Here is a 17,720-nt window from a genome sequence, read left to right on the forward strand (position 1 = left end):
GCTTCTATTTTCAAATCCCAGCACACCTCCTCATTCATCTTCAATTTTTTCTACCTGACTATAATCCCTCAAGTTAACCCACCCTTTGTCACCTGACTGTGAGTCTCGTATATTGTACGAATCAGCCCATGCTTGGCTTGATCTTTTTCCTGCAAGACCTAAAATAGTCCATTCTTCTACTTGTCCTGTATCATTGTTTATAGCCCTAACTCTATTTCCCTTTTTGAATTTTGGTATCTCTTCCATTAACTCGCATTCTATTGACCCACTTTGCCCGTTATCTTCCACTGTTTCCTCTATCACCTCTCTTTCTATAGTCTCTTCTGTGTCTGCATTCCTTCTCTCACCCATTATCTCCTCTCCTTCCAGCCAATCTACTTTCCCTTCTTTCCATTTGGGCCATCTGACCTACCTTTCACCCCATGGGATTTATCTATTCTAGCCGATATCTCTTCTGTATCTGGTGATCGTCGTTGAATCCTTGTCACATGTATCCTAGCTACTTCTCTTAAAGAATCCCCATGTTTGACTATTATTGTTTTCCCCGATACTCCCACTACCTGAGCAGGTCCTCTCCATTCATTTTCATTTTCCCTCTTATAGAATACCTCATCTCCTACCACTGCTTCTTCAAATTTATGTTCTCTGATGTTTTTGTTTAGCGCTATTCTTATTTTATTACAGGACTCATTTTTATAAATGCTTCTCTGCCTTGTGCATTGCATTCAGTTGTGTCCCTTACCATACCCTCTCCATCCCTTTTTCTCTGCTTGCAGGACTAGAACTTTCTTCTCCTATTAGGTTAGGCAGTGAAGGGTTTTTTTCCAAATACTAATTGGTTGGGAGAGAAACCTCCATTATTCATTAAACAGTTTCCTAGCACTCACTACCCACATTTCAAAGCTAGGGACCAATCTACTTCCTCTTCCTCCATCATCTTCCTTACACTTCCCTTGATCATGCCTACGGTCTTTTCACATAATCGTTGCTCCACGGAGATCTGATGCTGTGGCTAATACTTTAATATTCCTTTTTTTTTTTTTTCTGCCATCCTCCTTACTTTTTCATTTTGAAATTCTCCCCCCATTATCTGACAATATTTTGGAGGGTGCTCCAAATATAGCAAAACCAGCACTCAAAAAGTAATCTTTATTATAGTTTCTGGTTTCTTATCTTTTATCCAACAGGCCTGACAATATCTCGTTGCCATATCCACTATTACCAAGAACTTTCTCTCTTCTATCTCTCCCACATCCATCGCTACGACTTCATTGAACGTTTTTACTCCAAGAAAAGCCTACTACCGGTTTGGCGGGGTTTCTTTTTGTATTTTTTACAAACCTCACAATTTTTAATCAGTTTTCCGTTAGTAACTTTCTTATTTCCTCTTTTCTTTTTTTCGATTAACCCATTACTCCATTGTGCTTCCTCTGTTAGCTTCCATATTTTATCTCCACTTCCATGACCAAACTGTAAATGTAATTTCTTCATTGTGTTCTTAATTTCCCTCGGATTCTTTCCCTTCCAACCCTCCAGTAATAATTCTTCTACCTTCCTCCTCCTTATAGGCACTCTTAAATGACCCTGTTCGTCTTCTCTTAACTCTACTTTCATTCCCCCTAATACTTCTACTATGACACAATTTTCTTTCAAATTTAGGGTCATACCCATTTTTACTCATGGTTTGCTTACCTATCAGCCAGGGTATATCACCTTGCAGAATTTCCGTCTTCAAATAAAACTTTCTGTTTTTTAGTATCACAGGTATTTCTATTATTCCTCTGGACTTATAAGATGTCTCACCAAAATTAAACACTTTATTAGACTCTGTCCCCCTAGTGTCCCTCATTCTCCTCAACTCTTCCTGACTCAAATCCATGACATACGTGCTAGTCCACAATTCCCGCAAACTGTTGATTTACACCCTGTGTCCAAAATTGCATCAACCACCTCCCATGATGCTTCCACTATTTTATTAACTTCTCCCTACATAAACCTCTTCTTTCTCTTCTGTATTTTCTGTTTTTACCTTATTTTTCTTCTAGTCTTGTTTCAGTTTTCTTCCTATTATGAAAATTCTGAGGACAATCCCTAGCCCAATGCCATTCTGAGCTGCATATTGCACATACTGTTACCTTCCCTTCTTTGTTTATAGGATTTTCTACCACCCCTTCCTCGGTTCCATCTTCCCGATATCTTTGGTTCCCTCCCTCTCCCAGAACTGGCATTGCCTTCTGACGAACCCCACCATTCCCGTTCCTCTTTAGTCCCTAATCCCTCAATAGTCTTTTCATTGTTGCGACACTGTTCCGTACTCTAGCTTTTCTTGCCCACAAGCCGATAATACCATTTGTTTTTGATTTTCCGTGAGATTTGCTTGCTCTATTACATGATACCCCTTGACTTCGCCTTCAAGCGCGCCTTTCCCCATTGCTCTTTCACACTCAGATGCTGCCTTCTCGTATCTAATTAAATAGTCCGCCATATTTTCACTAGATTCTCTTCTTATTAGAAGGTATCTTTTTATTCTACCGTAATTCTCCATTACCGAGTCTTTTAGATAGGCTTTATCTAGTTTCTCTAGGATTAACTTTGGACCCTCTGTACCAGTAAGTTTATCTTTATCTAATGCTTCCACTAGCTCTCGGGCTTCCTTTTTTTTAAGCTCATTCTCATTTCTATCGCCGGGTATTTTGTATCTTCTCCATACAACAATAGCCAATCTTCGGCTTGACCTTCCATTCTTTGTATTCTTCTTGTATCCCGCTAAACCAAAATAGGACATTCCCTTCTCCATCTAGTAGTCTCCCTTTGTTCACTGTCGGATCCAGGCATCTTTGATCAACCACGCTCTGCTACCAGTTTGAATTTTGGCCTAGCCTAACTCCTTTCTTTCTCTATAAAAATGAATAATACTACACCTGTACGCTTTCTCCAACTACCAGTACACTCCAGAAATCACCTTAAAACACCAGCACCACAAGACTTACGACCCAAAAAACAACTCCTACCAGAAACAGAGAGCTCTCCCCTACCAACACACACCACCAACACGTGCTTTCTGCTGCCCCGTGTTATTGTTTACATCCGGCCGACGCCGCCGCCATCTTGTCTATGACGTCACAGCCTATGACGTCACAACACAACTTAAATACATCAACAGACACCTTCTAGAATCTACCACATGTTGTCTATATATAGGACACCCACCATATTTCAACAATGCATAAAATACCCATAACAATTATACAATATATATCACACTTATCTATACCCATAACAATTATCAATATATAATCACCCGGAACCTACTACGCCTGGGTGCTCGATACCAAACGCCATACAAGATCCCATCAAATCTGAGCCTACCGATCCGATTGCGCACGATATACCAACAAGAAATGATAAACTCCTGTGCAAGTCGTACTCGAACTGCGCAAACCCACACTCCCCCCCCAAGACACGATGACGTAACCTTCTGTCCGACGCTGTCCAGGCCTCAGAAGAGCGAAGCCGAACTGTCACTAGTTCCGCGAAACCTGGAAGAGTTAGGTACTCGACTGCGCATACCCTCCCTACCCAGTGACGATAACGTTACACCTGAACCGAATATACCTTGGGGCTTGGCGATGAACGCCCACCCATGCAAGTCACTCCCTTACTGTTGCGCCAAACGTGTATCAACCAAGACGATGACCTAACCTTGAACCAGTCTCACTTAACTATGAAACTCCGCACTCACCAGTGACAATGACACGAGACCGGGACAACATAGGCGAGCCACACACCTCTCCCCCCCCCCAAAGAGCTAAGAGCGAAAGAGGTCGCAAAACGCGATCCAACTAACCCCCGTTACCAATACTAATCCTAGACTGGAGTCCGGAGCAAGTGAGGGAAAGAAGTATCCCCAGTAGACACGGAATCGAAGTCGAACCCACCTTGAAAACCCTTTGAGGTGGAACCGAAAAAACAGCAGGAAAAAGTTGAGAAAATAAGGAGAGAGAAGTCACTACGAGTAACCACCGGAGCACCTAGCGCTGACATTGTGCAGGTTGGAGAACCAAGTGTGCGATACATAGTGCTTTCATAACGGGTACGAACTGCGGAAGCAATGGGAGCCGCAGAAGGAAAAATTACCAGCTACCCTAAGAAGGGGGCCGAGGGCACAAAACGGTGCTAACTAACGATGCAGACGAACTACCAACGGCCGTAGCCACCCCCCCCCCCCCCCCAGCAATTACCCAGCCGCAGAAGCATGTTACGCTCACACACCTAAGGTATATAAATGGGAACGAAGAAGAAGGAAGATTACTAACTACCCTATGAAAGGAGTGGGTGGTGACAACCGGTATCAATACAGTCAACGATGGCGCCAGATGAATCTCCAACTGCCGTAGCCTGCTAAAAAACTACGGAGGACACACTACGTCTTAAAACAAGTAAGGATGAAAATACGTAGTTGCGGATACCGCCTTGAAGCATCAACACCCCAGCAGCCTGAGAACTACAGACCCGTGAAGAGAGAGAGAGAGAGAGAGAGAGAGAGAGAGAGAGAGAGAGAGAGAGAGGAGAGAGAGAGAGAGAGAGAGAGAGAGAGAGAGAGAGAGAGAGAGAGAGAGAGAGATTGAAATCCTCTCCAAATTTCAGGATGAAACAATGAAACTCTGGTTCTGCTGAGATATTGGCAAATAAAAAAAAAACAGGATGAGGGAGAAGACTCCGAAGCAAAACATCCGAAAGAATGAGCAGCAAATAAAGAAGATTGTGTAAAGACATCATAAGTTGTTTTAACCAAAAAAACTGGGGGCGAGAGAGAAAAACTAGACCGATCTGGTTCCCCAAGATAATCTGAGAAAACATTAGAAAATTCAAGAAAATTCAGGAAAAACAATTATCAAGACGTGATCGTGAATCTAGTCCGTATTGAAGCTACAAGTAATTGACTTGCGTTATTCGATTTACGATGGGGTTAGTATTTAAAATCGGCACTAAACATGCAAATAAGTCTTCCTATATCTCTCGCGAAGCGTGCGTAGGCACATCGTGCCTCAGACAGCGAGATGTTGGGTTTAAAAATAGAATTTAGGCCAAAGGCCAAGTATTGGGACCTATGAGGTCAGTCAGTCCTGAAGGGAAATTGACAGAATAGTGTTTGAAAAAGGTGTAACAGAAGAAAAACCTCTCTTTTTGCATAATAAGTCAAGTGTTAGGAGAGGGTTGGAAAAGGAGGAAAAATAGGATGAGAGAATATGAAATCAGGAGAGAGAGAGAGAATTACAATCGTCTGGGATGAAGAGCGGATATGAAATCAGGAAAGTGAGAGAGAGAGAATTACAATCGTCTAACATCTCCACCTCCATAAATACTGCTCTTCTAAGTTAAAAAAGGTATTATCTTAATGATAATATACTCGTATAACTGGGTACAGCTATGAACAACCGAACGAGAACTTGTTGCTAATGCGATCGAATCGTATAGCAACATCACTTTATTGTATTCATCCGCGTGCGACGGTAATTACTGTATTCATGTTATAAATGTAGCTGAAGCTGATGAGGCAATATTACGTGCATCAGCAACCTGAACAGATGTCCCAAGCTTTTGTATTAACTCAAACGCAGCCGTGATAAAAGAAAAGTAATAGCATGAAAGAGCTCATTACTGTTTTCACACCAACAAAGGATTAATAAAGTGTTATAAAGTGCAAGGTTCGTAATACCTATGAAAACAAGTGAAATCGAACGGAATCGCTGAATTTTACGCCATCTAACCTGAGGGAAAAACTAGCTTCCAATGAGACTTATATATATATTAAGTGAAATTTTTGCCTTAAATTACATCGTAAGACGAACAGTATGACTTCGTTCCACAAGTTAAGTATCCACATATTCATTAATATGCTAACTAGGAACAAAAAACAAAATTAGCCGAGACCAAGTGATATGGTTGAATCTGGAGCAAGGAAACAGACTAGCCGGCAACCATTGTCTGTCTAAAAGCCACGCCTTCTTACAACAGCGCTGTTTGACGGCAAAGCTTTAGTAATTGTAATTTGATTGAAAAGTAATAAATTAATATTTTTACGGTAATTAAATTAACTTTATTAGGCTAATATTAATTTCAGTTGTCACTGTAATTTGATAATACGACTGGTAATTATTTGTAACTGTAAATTGACAAAATAATCACAATGTAATTACTAGGACGGCATTAAGTCTGTTAAACGTATGAAGACGTCATACATACGAATTCCTTATATTTGACATCTGATATGCCAACAGATACCTTATTGACCAAGTTGAATGTCAACGTTGTTGAAAATACGTCTCCTTCAAGACGTTTGTACAAACATGGCATAAGTGAGGAAGTGTTGTTACGTTAGTCACGCTAGCCAATCAGGACAGAATGATGGATACGGCGACGCAAACCAGTATTTGTCATTAGCTGATTCCAGAGTGAATGACTGCCCGAGTTAGTTTATACTACGCTAATATGATAAACATAATACAATTATAATGCTTAGTCGGACCAGAATCGGATCTTCATTCTGTTCGATTACATTCATATTGAAATTATCCTAAGATCGGATTCTCGTTCGTTTTCAATTACACCTGTACTGAATGATCCGAAGTCAGAATGCCTTGAGCCTACAACGTTAGCCATTAAAAAAAAAAAATCACTCTACCGATATGTGGTACCGTGAATACTTAGGCTAGGCTAGGCTACTGTATATGCATACGATATATCATCGTGAACACTAGGCTAACCGTAGTTAATTTTATTAGACTCTCTACATACTGGATTATCGTAAGTCAATATGCATTGAACAGAGAATTAGTTGATATTAACAATTATCGTATCGTATAAGTATAAGTAGAGAAAGGGTAACCAATTAAAGGCGAAGGAGTAGTACTCAAACCTTCAGAACCCGACAGACCCGAAACCAGATCTGAAAGACCAACCCATGGCCTAAAAGCTTCTGATGCAAGTAACTCGAAGCAGGAAAAACCCAAACCCAAAAGAGGCTCTAAGGGACACTGTCGCTCTATAAACTACTACTTATAATGGAAACAAAACCAACCTAAGAAGCCTGCACTTCTCTTCCTAAACACTATTTAGCATGTTATCCCTACTCGTCTGTATCTGACCTAATTTTTTTTTTTATCATCCTGAGAACTTACACATCGAGAGAAGGGGAATCTGCTGCCAACACTGCCTGCTCCGCGCCGGGGGGGCCGGCAGAAACCTACCCACTCGGAGGCTTGTGGTTTCTCCATTACCCCCAGCACCCGTTAGGGCTGGTTCTGGGAGGAAACAGGCAGGGGGCTCTGAAAAAACTGAAAAAGAACGATTAGAATCAACTATACTACTAATACCACTATCTCTATTTTGGTTCAAATATTCGTCAGGCTAGAAATATGCTTAACATATGACCTGTCCACTAATTTCTAGAATAACTAACTAATATTTCCTTGTCTCCTGACCAAGACAAACATCTCTGACTGGTATTGCACTGAACCTTCCTACACGAAATAACAAAAAGAACGTCGATCATGTGAGGGTACTCATCCTACGCTTGAAGGCGTGCAGAGCCGATGAGCACCAATATCCAGCAGTAGGAGGCTCGATCGTCGTAAAAGGCTCGATCGTCAAACTGTAGATGAAAACGCAGAAAGCAGAGGCGTTTGCAGACGGCGACGACGTTTATTTTCTAACTTATCCATAGCGAGTATAAAGTGCTATCCAAAGTAAAACGGGAGAAAAAACGTTAATAACAGTCCAAGGTCGTAATCTGTATCCAAAATACGAAAACTCTTTGAGTGGGGTCGGGCTAAATGACCAAAAGTTCGCCTGATGTGGGACTGATCCGCACAGCATGGCGAACAATAAACAATTGAGGAGAAAGGCCACTGGTGGCCGGTATTTGCGGCAGCGTTGCCAATGGTAACACAGGTAACTCATTGGACTAGATTTTACCTGCAGCGTTGGTAACGCTGACAGTTAAAATTACCCACTTAGTGGGTAAATATATGGGGATATAGTTCGGGCTGGTCAGTGACCAGGGCTAATTCAGGTGTTCAGGGAGTGTATTGCAATACTAAAAGTAACTACTAAAAGAATAACAGACATTTTTTAAAAGTAACCGAAAGTACACTCAAACTTTCTTAGGCTACCCTAAATTTTGAATGCCAAATTCCACTTGGGATGCTGGCCTGGGCCCAAATTCTTAAAACCCTGCCAAGCTTAGTTGGGAACTGAATCGGGAGTTAGTTGATTACTAAGCTAGTTGTGTGCTAAATGTTATTCATAAAAATCCACAAGAGTTAGGTGCTTGCTAAGTTTCTTAGTAAGTCAGCATTGATCACGGGCCGCTGTAACTTCTTAGCTGACAACTAAATCAGCTAAACGCTTGCCACCGACGTGAAGGCATGGCTAGAAGAGTCTTAGAATTAGTGGAACTTTGTCATGCTATGCAGAAAAAAAACGTCTTTTGGGACTGGAGAAGCCCATTGGAAGTACTTGATGATGCTGAATTGCTAGAGATGTAAATTTTCACAGCAAGGCATAGTGAATATCACCGACTTAATAACATCCGATATAGAACACCCTACAAGAAGAAACTATGCTCTCCAGCCATATCAACAAATTTTAATTGCGCTTCAATATTAGGCAACAGGAACATTTCATAAGGTTGCAGGAGATCCTCTTCAAGTCACCCAACCAACAGCTTTCTGAGCCATTCACTGAGCTTTTAACTATTTTATCTTGTCTATATTATGAATCGAAACATGCTAAAAAATGTTTAACACCTTAAACAACAAACAAGAATTTAAAAGTACTGAAACGGAAGTTGACAGTAAAAGGTTTGAAAGGCATAACAGGAGGAAAACCTTGCAGTTGGACTATGAAACAATTGTTAGGAGAGGGTGGACAGTACGATGGAAGAAAGAGAATATGAATGGAGGTACAGTAAAAAGAATGAAAGTAGTAGCAGCTAGGGGAAGAAGGGACGCAGCAAAGAACCTTAATAATGCCTACATTGCGACGAATGAGGTGCACTGACAGCCCTACCCCCCTAAGGGAGCAGAGTTATGCAACATTAATTCATATTACATCAAAGACAATAAACCTGTTTGACAGAGATGAAAGAAGATCTCTATAGAATTTAAATCCTATGAAAAGTTCATGGCTTTTATATATGGTATCATTTGATATCCATTACTTACAATTGTGGCTGTACCAGATATCCCTGTTGGCCACACAACAGTATCCATCTCTATTCAATACCATAAAACCGCAATGTAGAAAATGAGGAACCTTTACATTATAAACATGCTCAGTAACATACACATTATAAACATTCTCATTGCATTATGGATGTCTAACTTGCTGACCATCATAATCATCTGGGATAGACTCTTCTACATCTTTGTAGACTGATTAATCCCCTAGCAACCAATTCTATTCTCCTGTCATACCTGTAAAACCTTGGGTCTTCTCACACAAATCGAGGATCTTTTGCTGAGCAGCATTGAGTTCATTAGGGATTTTGTTACCTCCTGTCAATCTGTTACGTTTTTTTTTTTTATTCCATTAAGCAGCGTTTGAATTCCTTTTTCAATTTTTAAAGTTTATCTTTTATGTCCTCCATCGTTCTCTTGACATGCAGAAATCTAGTTCTATGTTGGGCTAGCACTGAATCCCATGCCTGTTTTTTTTTTTTTTTTTTTTGTTTTTTTTTTTTTTTTTTTATTAACAGCATTGTACTTAGTGTTGCCGACATCCTTGAACCCTTCATATTTATCAACCAAGAAAATACTTTCTTCTTCAGAATAGTTAGATTTTTTTGGGAGTCTGTTACTCATTACTACAGATAAGTGCTACAAACAACACTACTACTGCAAACAAATCCTCTACTTCATTCAAGTAAGGTCACCCCAGCGTGTCACAAGAAAGAAATAGTGAATACTAAAGTCAAGGAAATGCTAACTAGCAGCCAACTAGCTATCAAGGTTGTTAGCAAGGTTTCATGAATACCAATTTAGTTGGCTGCTACATAGTTGGACACTAAGGATTAGCAGGATGCTAGACTTAGTTGCCAACTAAATTAGTAACATTTTTTTAATTTGGGCCCAGGTCTTTGGAACTTTATGTTGATATGAGAGGAGTGGATTCATACTCTGCATCCAACCTAACTTGATGGATAGAGCTACATAAAAAGCAAAATATTTTTAAACATAAAAGAAATCTGTGAACCATACAAAGCCAATAACATTCAATCTGCTCTAGGTACACTGTGCTTAGTCTTTACACAAACTTTTAAAACTAAGAAACTAAAAGAAATTTTGTCTACTTTCTGCTGTTCTTCTTCCCTCTATCTGCTTTGCAAACCTGTGCTTTAATCTTAGTGGTCAAAAACTATAAAATGCTACTTACAAAAGATGGTACGATCTACTATGTACGCATCAGACAGCCCAACTTTCACTGGATGCTCATCATCGTGGATGCTTGTGACAGTGACTGGTATCTGTTTATAAGTGAATATGATGTCTCCCGACTGATGCAATGTTGCCTGTTTAAAAAATGGTACAAGTGAGATTCACACATACTTAAACTGAAACCAACTTTTTCATATTAAAATGGATATAAAATACCAATATATATGACAAGAACTATCACAATTGAGCATATTACAGCAGTCACAGACTCTCAATTAAATATAACCAAACATGGGATTGAAAACATCACTAAATCCAAGTAAACCACATGGAATCTTAATGACAACTCAGTGCAATTCCTCCAATATCAAAAATTGTGGAGAAAGACTCATGCACTGATGAGCGATTCCCACTGATTACATACTATGATTTTGGGAGGAAATTTTAAAAGCAGCTTGGTTTTTCTTTCTGTCATACCTGGAAAGTAAATGTGCCAGCATCCTGGTGATCTTTCAGCTTCACTTTGTCCCACTGGACTGTAAATGCGGTACCTAAAAAAAATAGACCAGAAATGTTAAGATGGAAAAATAAATTGAGGCAAAATTACATATGTAGAAATTCCACTAAGAGTTGAAGTTACCGAGAGAAAAATTCTGGCAAACTAACCCTTCAGGCTGACAATAATTTTCCTGTCAAGATATGAGACTAAAAACCCTCTCCCATAAGTTATGATTCCTCCATTTAGGATAAGTATGCCACCTAAAGCCCTGATAGGCTAAACTTCAGAAATATCAGCCAAGATGGTATGAACGACAGGCATACAATATGAGAGCAGCTACAGAATGACTGAAAACTGCAGAAGCATCCATAACAGCACCATCAGTAGTAAGTGCAGAAGACAAGTACGTAGGATATGGATGCAACAATATTATATCATTTACTTGCACTATCACTTTTGCCCTTCTGATTTTAACAAGATAATAAGCTGTGAAGTTCTGGGATGGTGACTGAGATCATCTAAGGCCTTAAGCCACTACTGTACTAGGGTAAGTACTGGTCTACAGTATTTTATCCTGGTCTTTGAGTGTTCAGAGTGTAATGTCTACTTTGCCTTTATCTGGTGTATCAGAATCTTTTTTGTTTCCTACATAATTTAAATTTATTGCTTCTCTGATCTCCTACTCTGCTTTTTCATGTCTTCTTATTCCCTTTGTAATCAACCTTACCTTATTTAAATATTATTTTACTTTAATTTTCAATTTATTGTTAAAACTTTTTACATAAGAATGCTCCGAAAGGGTTAAGTATACATTAAAATAAAAAACCTCACGCCTAGAGGGACCAACAGAACACCCAGCATATCATTCACTCCAGAGCTGAACAGATTATATTCAAAGCAAGGAAAAATATGGAACAGAAGAATGCAGGGGTTAATGACAATCATACATAGAGGAGATAAAGGGGGCATTAGGGTAAAAACTAGAGAATAATCATTTTGATCAGTCATTAGTGGCCTTGAACAGCACACTGTATACAGGGCCAAAGGATTTTTTACTAAATCCTTTCAAGTACACCTACACTGCTTTCTGCTTTTAGTTTTCATCCCTTCCATATTGCCTCTCCTCACTTGGCTGTCCAACTTTCTTGACTTTATCATGCTTCAACTTAAAAGGACGCATCATTCCAGCAAGCTGACGAGTTCTAAAACTCTGACTCAAAGGTCTTGATAAATTACTTAATTATATTACCGTTCAGTAGTTAGTGCACCAGACTAACAAACTAGTATTCTACGAGTATCTACTGTGTGGTTTCTAAGAATTAAAATTATAGTCGACAGAAAAATCATCCTTATCAATCATGTTAACTTTATTCTGCAAAAATTCATATGCAAAACATCAACCTTAAACTTTACAGCTTCATCTCCTTGACTCAATCAACCATCTACAGTATGTGTTTACTTGACAAAGTTGACCTTAAACTTAATTAATATTCTCCCTTACAGATACTGTCCATGCTCATGCTCTATACACATTCTACACATGCATGCATATCTGAAGTATCATCTTTAAAGCCCCTAACACACTGCAATATTCAAAACATAAGAATAAAAAAAATGTCTGATGCTCTGACAAACAGATGCACTAAAGTAAGTTTTAAACACTCACATTCCCAAGCAATTCAAAACAGATTACTTAATGCTTCTCAGATCCTTTAATTCAATAATCAGCCACCCTCTGCATCTGCCATATTGTATACACTATTTAAAACAAACATTCCATTCATCTTTTCCCTTATGTCACATAGCCATTCACCTTGCATCTCTTGACAAGTAACCATAAATTCATCCCCTTTCACTGACAATAAACGTAAGCCTTATTGCAGAGGCAAAAGCCAGAAAAACATGCCCTAGAATCCCATGAGCAGTTTTACAATAAATGAAACACTTACCGTTATCAGCATATTTCACACATGCATCTTCAGACACCGACGTGTCAAAATTGGCCATTAGGGGGGCTATGTACTGAGTTGCTGCAAGCCATGTGTGGACAAAGTCACCAGTAAAAAGAAACCCTCCAGTTGCTATTGTTATATTTCTTAACATGTGGCCATAGAATGGGAAATCAAACTTGAGGGTAACCGTCTGCCAAAACAAAAGTCATAAAAAACATAAGATACAGCAAAACACAAACTCATACTAAAATACATCCCAGAAACACCTAGTAACTGAATGTCATCTAAAAATAAACAACATAAAATTAACAAGATGCAACTGGAGAAAAATAAAATGACAATCACTCTAGTACTACAGAGCTGAAAGGCTAATTGAACAATTCAGGCAGTCTCATGCCATATGATAGGAAGTTATAGGGTAGACGAACTTCCTAGGAAGTATTGCCACTAAACTATAATTTATTAAGGCACAAAAGAGGTCTCTAAACACATCATATAAAATCTGGAAAATGTACATTTTGGCAATTACTGTATTGCAAAAATCAGGATATGGTATATATTCGAGATTACCCAATAATTGTAATAAATGCAATTCTAAATTTCAAGTTTTTTCTAAGGGGAGCCCCGACGCCATAAGACCCCATTCATATGACTATTTCTACCTTATGATTGAAGGGATTTGCTTCAAATTTTCACTACTTACTCTACAACTAATAATGTAAATTCTCTCATGGGGAAATTTACAAATTTGACCTCTAAGTTCAATTGCTTTGCACTTGAAAAATTCATGACATTCCTTTTCAAAATGAATACTTACAAAATTAAAAGTTGCACAAAAAGTGATTTTCCCGACAGCAAAATTTAAAGATAAAGCTATACTACATTCTGTAAAAGTTCCATTGAATTTGGTTCAGTCTTCTTGAAGAAATAAGCATTAGGTTTGGAAAAAACTAAGTTTTGAGAAGCCAGCAAAAGAAAAATATTTTTGTACTTACAAAAATCCTGAGAGAATCTGAACATCTAGAGCAAGTTATCCCTATATCATTATAACCAGTTTTCTTTGACATGTCCCATTGAGAGAATAAGATACTTTAGTGGGTGAATTTGCATAAATTTTTTTTCACACTCAATTTACATGCTATTTATTCAGTTTGTCAATCACAGTGCAGTACAATAGATGAACAAAATTGTTGATGAACCAATCTAAAAACATTATTTTCAGCAATAACTTTTCAAGGTTTTATTTACACATAAAACAGTCCAAAACAGTGTTTATCTTACTTGATCCTATCGTAAATTACTTATACAGTTATTTTTTTAGTCTTTTTTAAAAATTGTGGTTCACAGTTGTCATATAAGTTATGAACAAATTTGTTAATAAACCAGTCTAAACTTTTTTTTTTACATTATCACTTCAGGATATGTTTGAGACATAAAACTGTTGAAAACTTTTATTATCTGAAATTTGACAATTCTTCAAAATTTGGCAGACCCCTTAAACCTTAATAGATGGGTACCCTCATATAAGTAGCAATATCAAGTTTTAGGAGGACAGATTCACTCATGGTGTGCAAATATATTACACGCCATTGATTTGGAGGAATCAGGCAGGAAAGAGGTTCCAATACTTCTATTGCCCATATATGTATTCACTAATGGCAACTCGTAGGTTGTACACTCGACAAGAAAACTAAAGATACAGTTTTCATTAGCTTTCGTTCATCCAATTTCCCATTTGTTTTTATTGAAAAGACATAATATTGCTAAATTTACTCTAGAATATGAAAATATACTGCAAATTATATCATATAAGTTAAAACTGCAAAACAAAATCGTTCAGATACTTAAAAACACGATATATGTCCGAAGTAATTGGAATTTCTCAGATGGATTCGTTCATAGAGATCTGGTAGATAAAATGTGAATTTCTGATTTTAGTACTATGTATCACGACGACAATATTTACTCGTTTTGCTTCATAAACGGGGATATATTGCATCATCGTAAGTGGTGAATGCAATTATTTTAGTTTCTACAAATTTATGTTTGTATTCCAAAGCGATTAAAGTTAGCTGAAGTCAATGGCACTCAATTTTGCGACAACTAAGGTAGGTTGAACAAATCTAGTTGCATCTGCAAGAGCGTTTTCTATGATATGAGGAGGAGCCCTAGAACTTAGAGCGGGAAAGCGCAAGTCACTGGATAACGTAACGGAACGGATTTCACACTTTGATTACTTTGACGTTGACATGGATCGAATGCTAGTTGCAGTTTACAAAGCTACTGTCTTTAAACAAAAATCTTAATCAAGGATTAAGTAGGATGTCAGCTCAAAGATTTTCTGGCTATATGCTCCCATTACAAAGCAGTTCGTAGTAGCCTACATCCCAACACGACTGCATTTCTTGCCGCGAGGCTGAAAGATCTCCCGCGATATAAAACTTTATTTGCCTGGGTAATACATATTGAGTTATCTGTGGTAATAAATATTTTTACTTAACACAGCTTTTTTCGTGAATGATTTGTGGATGAATACAGATTTCCAAAAGTAAAGACTATATCAAGAGAGCAAGAATGACCGCAACCTGTGTCTAAAATTTTCCACATCTTTTTACAATCTTTGAATGCTACGGCAACTGTCGAATGTAATCAAGATTAGGGTATGAATTTCTTAGAGAATTAACTTGAATATTATGATCCTTCAAATTTTATCTAGCATAGTGCAGCACGATCTTGGCAGTCATATCATATCGGGCAAGCATAGGCCTATCAATAGAGATACTTAATTCATTATATTTTCTTCTGCCTTTCCCCCGTCACAAGTCCATCACCAGTACTATAATTCTCTCTCTCTCTCTCTCTCTCTCTCTCTCTACTTTTGAAACATTTGAAAAAATATTATCACTTAATCTCTCAAAGTAAATATGAATTAAGTATCGCTATCGATAGGCCTATGCTTGCGCGTGCTCTCTCTATCGTCATAACATTTCATTCTTTACTGTATTGTTCCTCACGATTTCCAAAAGTACTGCCCAAATTTTAAAAACCTCTCTCTCATTGTTTAAGATCCGTCTTTAATTACGTAGGAATTTTACCGTCAATTTAGTGTCAAACATTACTTATAAATAAGGTTTTGCAGGAGGTTTTAAAAAAGGATGATCGATATTCTACCCTGAACTGACGTTACAAAACCAAAATTAACGAATAATATAGTGCCTGTTTCTACATTCAAATATAAAGGATTATAGGACCCCAACAGAATCTTTATGGTGTAAAGTTGATGGAAATCTAGAAAGCAACAAACGCTATGATTTTGAAGCTCCGCCCCCTTTCAAGAGTTGCCAGGTGTGGCATTATTGAACAATATATGTCCGAAGATTTAAAAAAACTGTATCTTAACTTTCCTTGCCAAGTGTACACAAAAAACACTGGCCAATCAAGAGACTGCACATCTCTGCAAATCACACTTCAATCAGTGCCAGAAGAAATGATACTACTTCATCACCTTGGAAATGAAATGTTCTTAGAACTAAAGGATAAAAAAAAAATATATATAAAAACCTTACACAAAGAAAAGTAACAAGTACCGGTAGGTAATAAAATTAAATGATTAGACCTTACAATCAGAGTAGTATACAAATCAACAAAAACCATTCATTCCCTCTCAAAATAATAAAAGTTTCTAAAGTTTCTACATGCTACACACTAACATGAATACCAATCAGAATACTCAACACGTTTAGAGACCCTCCTTTGGCCTAACAATCCAGAACTTGGCAAATAACGAAAGGTAACTAAGAGCTTACAACTGGAAATTACCAAAGAGAAGAACCACTTCCATACTCACCGCAGCCCTGCGATGTGAATCGCACAGCATCTCATTCTTAATGACTACTTCCTCATTGAGGGTGTCCAAGTTAACCCAGTACTGCTGAGCATTTCCATCTCCATTTACAGTTAGAGAAGTGTAGTACCTGGAAGGAAAAAACATAACTACAAATCAAATACAATGTTCTTTCGGAATTCATTGGAAATCATTTAGATTTGGTAGTCTTGCCTTGTCCTGTAATAACACTTTTCAAGAAACTTGTCAGATAAGGAAATTTGTACAGTCTAAAATGTCCAAAATACACATCCCACTTTACTACCATGGTATTTGGATTTAGAAATCAAAAATTAAAAGGAAAATACAAATAAAGGTCAAATGAATCTCTCCAAACTCAAAAGGAATGGAACAGACTTGTGTCTTCATTAGAGCAGTTTAAGTTTGCCATGGACATGTCATCAGCCAGAGAAAAGAAACAAGACTATACAATATTTTACAAAAGGATAAAGTACACAGTCTATAAGCTCAGAAGAATCTGATAAATTACAACTAATATCCTTCTTACATACAAGAAGTTGTTTTCATAAAAAAAAAAAGTCTAACAGTGCTATGTAATTTTTTTCCAAAAACATTGAAATTCCTGTATTCAACAGTGTATTAGACACACCTTTTTTATTTTTACATGTATAAAAAAACTCCCCTGCATCCAATGCGGCCATATTACAGATTGGAGATCAAGTACCGTAGTAGCCTATGGCGAGCATACTAGGTACACAAAAATTGTTGCTAATAATAAAACATTGAAAACAAGCCTAATTATTACAGTACATTGCTATTAATAGTAAAATACTGAAAACAAGCCAAATTATCAGCAAGTTATCACAAACTTTCAAAAAACTGCTTACAATACGTCAGCAGTTAGCCTGTTAGCCATTTGCAATATGTGGATGGAAACAAACTCATAGCACCACCCTAGTGGCCTGTTGTCTTTGTTTGTATGGTAT

At 37.8% G+C, this 17,720-nt stretch overlaps 1 protein-coding gene across 1 annotated transcript in view; it reads right to left on the reverse strand.

Moving 5' to 3' along the window:
* LOC135223525 (plexin domain-containing protein 2-like) overlaps window positions 1-17,720 on the reverse strand; it is a gene marked incomplete in the record, with an annotated part of 113,441 nt that overhangs the window by 27,756 nt on the left and 67,965 nt on the right. Inside the window, 4 exon segments of the mRNA XM_064261995.1 lie at window positions 10,438-10,573; window positions 10,917-10,990; window positions 12,888-13,080; window positions 16,738-16,864. Coding sequence (XP_064118065.1) covers window positions 10,438-10,573; window positions 10,917-10,990; window positions 12,888-13,080; window positions 16,738-16,864 — 530 coding nt within the window.

Source organism: Macrobrachium nipponense, chromosome 10 (genome assembly GCF_015104395.2).
Source record: "Macrobrachium nipponense isolate FS-2020 chromosome 10, ASM1510439v2, whole genome shotgun sequence".
Lineage (NCBI taxonomy): Eukaryota > Metazoa > Arthropoda > Malacostraca > Decapoda > Palaemonidae > Macrobrachium > Macrobrachium nipponense.